The sequence below is a fragment of the Pipra filicauda genome, unplaced genomic scaffold, assembly GCF_003945595.2.
Source record: "Pipra filicauda isolate LSUMZ 115617 unplaced genomic scaffold, ASM394559v2 scaffold179_size1759329_pilon, whole genome shotgun sequence".
NCBI lineage: Eukaryota > Metazoa > Chordata > Aves > Passeriformes > Pipridae > Pipra > Pipra filicauda.
In genome coordinates this window covers 192,055-198,054 of record NW_024104286.1, presented here as the reverse complement: position 1 = coordinate 198,054, position 6,000 = coordinate 192,055, and the positions used below count along the sequence as shown (strand labels likewise).

Sequence of the window (6,000 nt, the reverse complement as noted above, 5' to 3'; positions counted from 1 at the left end):
TAGGGTTTATATCTTCAAAGATAAATTCATAGAAGGGTTATTATTTTAATAAAAATGGTATTTTTCCAGTGCCATTTCTCCAGCTGATTCAAGGAAGGCATCGAGATTGTTAATCACTTAAAAGTAAAGACAGCTCTATAGTTAGCATCCATTGAGGAAAGTACTGGTTTACATCCTCTATTAATATTTAATTAACAAAGAAAATAGGATGGAACTGTTATAATACAAGTGACTTCCTGCATCTGATTACAAAAAGGATTCTCTATTTGAAGCCTGATCTATTTTAACAATATTAAATAAGTAACCTGCAGCAGTTTATTTCTCAGTTACAATAAAATAACCAAATTTGAGTGTTCAACAATCCGTTATAAAATTCTAGAAGAGAGTCAAAATGCTCCTCTTGGTTTGCAGTTATCTACTATTTGCAATACACTTACCCAAGGTGCCTGTATTTATTTTCCTTCTTTTGGCATGTTTTTGCTTTCATATTTATGTTTTGCTTGCTACTTTTCTTGTTCATGAAACTAATTTTGCGAAATTTTAGTGTAGTATAGATTTTGTCACTGTGATTTTATCTTTTAACAAATTGGAGTCTATTTCAGCATTGAAAATACTGTGAAAAGCCTATTTTAAGCAGTCTGACTTGGAAGTCTAAAGTTACATGATAGCAGCCTTCTAACATTCACAAAGGTGCAATAGGGCAGATGAGATTACAATTGGAAACTCATCAAAGTAAATTGATGCCTCTTTTGGTCCTGGACTTTGCTGTTAACTGTCTTCAGCTTCAGTAGTAGAAGTGGTGCTTGAAGAAAGGTGCAAGGCTCTTTTTCAGCTCGGACAAGTGATAAAATTAATTCTGCTGGAATGGATGGAAAAAATGATGACCCAACAGCTAAACCTGAGGATGAAGGAAGTGTAAGTAGATGACTTAAACATTCTTGATTTTATGTGCTTCTTGACGCTATTAGATCTCTTGTGATCTGATTATCAAGTATTAACCTTAACATCATGGCTAGATTTGACATTTGAAAATGTCAACGTGTGTTTGCATATCTTTAGATTGCTAATAATATGAATTTTTAGACAATTGAAATAATGAACATGTCAGTGTGACAATATGAAAAGTTTATACTGGTGTCATGGCAGCAGGTTTTCAACAAAGAAGTCAAATTCTAGACAAAAAGGTAACATTAAAGTAGGCAAAGTGTTTTGCTTTTCCCTGAGAAAATGCAGCAGGGGATTATTGCATGAGTGTTAACTCATGACAAAGAAGTAATTAAATAATTCAGTGTATGGTGATAGTCAAATTACAGCTTTAGATGGAAACCAATTCTAGAATACAAGAACTAAGTTGCAGTAGAGAGAAAAGGTGAATTAGGAATTATGGCCCTTACTGAGGGAAGGGAGCAGCTTAACTTTGCCTTGGTTTTCCTTTCTATAAGATGTCTATGGCAGACTATTATTACCTAAGAAAATACAGAAATGTAGCACACAGCATTCAGTATTCCTGTGAATCCTGCATAGCAGAGAACTTTGCCATGCAAACCTTGAGACATGAAGTGCATTTTAAAAAAAAAATAAAGTTAGAATTGCAGTAATGGCAATGAAGACGTTAGTTGTTTCAAGTTCATACTTATAGTCCAGTTGTGTCAATCTAGTGCAGTTTTTAATGGTCCTTGACACAATCCAGCTTTTAAGAAGAAGTCTGGCTGGTTAGGTCTATAGCTGCAAAGAGGACTGAAATGGGAAAACTTAGATATAAAATATTATTGGGGGAATATTGATCAAAGTGGCCCAAAGTTCAGATGTCAGAGCCAAGCATTCATTGAGCTGCCTCAAGCTGTCCTATTGGACACCTGAGTGTATACAGGAACTTTACCTGACAGTGAGGAGTCTTAAACAAACAGGTAGTTTGATTTGCATTCTGAAAGAGGCGTGTACTTGATAAGGTTTTTAAAAATTATGGCAGATGGGAAATTGAGTGGAGAACACACCAAACAAGTGCAGTTAATAAGCCAGATAGAAGATATTAGTCTGAAATCTTCCAGTTCTGTGTTTTCAGGTTTTGCTTGAGGAAATTTTAAAGCGTATTACTGGGTCTTGTTACTCGTTATTACTTATTGCCAAGCTTTCTTTGGACATCCTCCATTCTCAAAGACTGCTATCTGCTGTGTTTGACTATGGGATCAGTAGGATATTTCTGGTGATGTTTCTTATGCTACCTCTGTAAGGATACACAGAGCTCTCTTCTTGAGACCATTGCTAGTGCATAATATCAGAGAAATATTAGAAAAATTTATGTTGATGGGGATTTCTGAATGTTTTTAATTTTTTTAAAAAACAGGGCTAACATCAAAGCCAACAGATTTCTTGGGACATTGATCCACTGAGTTTTGAATACCCCTAGGGATGGAGGTTCCCTGAGCTCTCTGGGCATGGCTCACATGCATGACCCTCATGATGAAATACATTCTTCCCCCTCCTCCACTCTAGCTGGAATTTCCCCTGCTGCTGTATGTGACTGTTGTGACTGTCTCTTCACTGTTCATCAGTGAGAAAAGTGTGTCTCTGTCTTTTCCATAACCCACTTTAGATAAGGAAATCTATCATTAGGTTTACTCACACTGTGTTTGCCTTCTTGCCTCTAACTGAACAACCCCGGGGCTCTCAACTTTTTGCTGCACATCCCTTCAGCCCCTTACTGCTTGGTGACCTTCCCCTGGAATCTTATACTCATGGGCCAAAAACTGGACACAGATGTGGATCTTCTACTTTTGGGCAAAAGGAAACAACCACTTATTGTGAAATAACCTACAATGCTACTTTTGCAAATGACTAGTAGTTATGCTTGTCATCTCCTGTGTGACAAGCTCCATCAACACATGGATTTTGTAGCCACTGTATTAAACTTGACATCCCACAATGATGTCAACTTAGGAGTGAAATGCAAGTGTCTTGAAGGAAGGCCCTTGCTTTCTGACTGGAGTCTTAAACTGCTGCTAAGTTAGTTACAGTTATGTACATGCAGTAACAGGCAAATGTATGTGGGAATCTCTTCTAGTTGTTGGTCCATCAATTGCTGTTAGAAATGTTCCACATTTTTTGTTGTCTTTCACCTTATTTTAGGTAGCCAACATTTCAGTCCAAATGGTATCTGCAGAAGATAAGTTGGCAAAGAGGATTCTGGCAAGGAAAAAACATGCCAAATTGAAGAAAAAAGATAAGTTGCTGTGGAATTTTCAAAACAAAATAATTCTCTTTACCCTCATTCTATTCATTTTAGGAGTTGTAACCTGGACATTACTGTGGCTCTTCATTGGTGAGTTCCTGAAAGCTCAAGCCAATTTCATACATCCCTATCCTGAGCAGTACTTTCAGCTGTTTCTAAAAAAAACATAGTACTTTTTGTGTGTCTTTGTTAAAGACTTAAAAAGTAATTATAAGAGCAGGCATAACTGATGGCTTTAGGGAGTGTGACTTTTTTTTTTTAAGTGGCATGCAAAACATTTTTATGTGCAAGTTGATTGTGCAGACTTGATAGTTTCTATGAGCTTGATTGCTCAGAAATTTTGCCTTTCACTGTGTTTCTTGGCCTTATGAAATCCAAGTCCTTTATCTTGTATGCAAAATAGAATTAAAGAAATAAAAGGGGATTAAAAAGCACGTGTCTAATTGGGCATTAAAAGCCATGTTTTCCTCTTTAGACTCCTGATGCTAATACTGCCTCAGGTTCCTTAGAGATGCTTCAGAATCTGGATGTTGATACTGCCTTCATTATGCTGGCTCATTTGTATGGTGGTATCTTACCTTCTGTGTAGGGAACAGGTGCTCAATAAACCATATTTTGTGCACATCTATAGCAGTTTGGCTATAAAAAGTGCAGTGTTCTTTTGGTAACTGTTTCCACTGTAAGGCCAAATAGATTCGTTTGGGTTAGAAGTTAAAAAAAAAAAAACCCACCTCATTGTTACTGGGGGGAAAAAAAAAGGTTGTCTTCTTTGTTTCTTGCAGTTCAGGCAGAAAACAAAGATGCACTGTATTTTGTTGGACTGTTTCGTGTTGCCAACATAGAGTTTCTCCCAGAATATAGGCAAAAAGAGTCAAAGGAATTCCTCTCCATGGCACAGACTGTGCAACATGTGGTAAGATGAGCGTGTTGCTTGGTTAGTAAAGATTAGAGCTGTGAACAAAAGGTGGGACATTCGGGTGCCATTGAGTCTGTTGTGGTGTTCTGCTTTCCACCTTTTCCCCCTCAGAGGATTATGTACAAAGAGTGGCTATCTGGAGGTATGAAGGAACTGACTGCTTTCAGCTTGTTAATCACAAACTCAGTTCTGAATAGGTCTCTTTGACTTCTACATTTTACTAAAAATTTTATGTATTTTCCCCCACAAATCGGGATCTATGAAGAGAACTCTGCAAAAGTCTTTTAAAACTTAATTGCCACTTTTGAGACATTGAACTGATGAAGTCTTTTGCATTTAAATTGATATCTTCTGCCAGTCTTCTGCCTTAAAGCATCTATAATTACCCCAGAGCTCCCAAACATATTTACATTTACATTTTCTTCTGATGCTAGGTATTCTAAAGGCCATTATTTTTCCCGAATGCCTTGCATCAGTCAATGCAGAGATAGCACTCTGTTGGTAGGCAGTTAAAGCTGCTCCACAGTGGGAAGAAAGGGATGGGAATCTTAGTTAAAAGGGAATGTGACTTTGAAGACATTTGGTGTAGGGATAAAAAATACTTTAATGCAGCAGGAAATGCAGCACTGTCCACATAAGGATTCAAACAATGGTATGAAAACTGCTAAACAAATAACAAAGAAATGTCAGATGCAACCAAGAAATTTTTTAATAATTGCTAAGTTTTGTCATAATATCAACTCATTGTCTCGTTTTCCAGCTCTATTTCTCCTCCCTCCCCCTAGCTGGTTCACAAAAGACTTGAAAGCTGACTGTCTAGTTTTCCCAGTCCTGCATGTTAATGACTGAAGTGCTTTCAGGAGGGGTAACAGATAACCAGTGCAGGGCACATCCTTCCCCTGCACTCCATGGAGCAGCTCTAACCTGACGTAAGCCCTGTGTCTTGCTCTTGTCCCAGAGCATCCTGCCCTTGTCACACAGAGGTGTCAGAAAGAAGGTGTTGAGCTGCCAGTGTCACCACCTCCTACTTGAATGTAACTTGAAGTCTATTTTTTATGTGTAAATTTTGCCTGAATACAAGACAATGGATTTTGCAAAGCTGAAGCTGAGCTTTGTCCAACCTTTAATATTGACTAAAGTTGTTAGTAGGGAAGTGGGGGATTTGGGATTTTGTTTGGTTTTTCGCCTTGAAACATTTTTGTTCATGGTTACTGGCCCAGAGACCAAAAGTGGTAGTAGAAGAATGTCTCAAGATAGATTCCTTTTCTCTTTTGTAGTGACAGTAATATATAAAATCCCTTGTAGCCTAATCTGGAGAAAAAATTGAAGTCCACCCATTTTATTTAGACCATTGAAAGTATTGTTCAAACTTCCTGTGTCAAACATTAATAGGGATTTATATTGATGTGATTTTTGCTTCAAAATAACCCAAGGCCATCCCACAGCATGAAACAGGCAGAGATTTTACTTCTCCACACATTTTATGCTGTGTGTATTGGAAAGAAATACACTAGTACTGAACTGTTGATGAAGAAAATAGACACAAACTGAATCAAAATGCAAGAAATTCCACACAAACAGAGAAAAAGAGCTCTTTAGCTGTGAGGGTAATCAAACACTAAAGCAGTTTTCCAGGGAGGCTGTGGAGTCTCCATTATTGGAGATATTCAACTGGAAACATCCCAGAGCAACAAGGTGTAGTTGACCCTGCTTTGAGCACTGAGATGGTCTCCAGAGGTCCCTTCTCTGATTCAGTGGAAAAAGCCCTGTGCTGTTCATTGCCCTTCAGTAGCAACACAAAGAATGGTACAAGCGTGTGCACATTTCTTGAAGTTTGGCCCTAAGTTTCAGCATC

At 37.8% G+C, this 6,000-nt stretch overlaps 1 protein-coding gene across 1 annotated transcript in view; it reads left to right on the top strand.

Annotated features, from left to right (window-relative positions):
* The first annotated feature begins 704 nt into the window (after nt 1-704).
* The window catches only part of TMPRSS7 (transmembrane serine protease 7), a 30,228-nt gene continuing 24,932 nt past the window's right edge, over nt 705-6,000 (top strand). Inside the window, 4 exon segments of the mRNA XM_027744267.2 lie at nt 705-821; nt 823-915; nt 3,127-3,319; nt 4,012-4,142. Coding sequence (XP_027600068.1) covers nt 705-821; nt 823-915; nt 3,127-3,319; nt 4,012-4,142 — 534 coding nt within the window.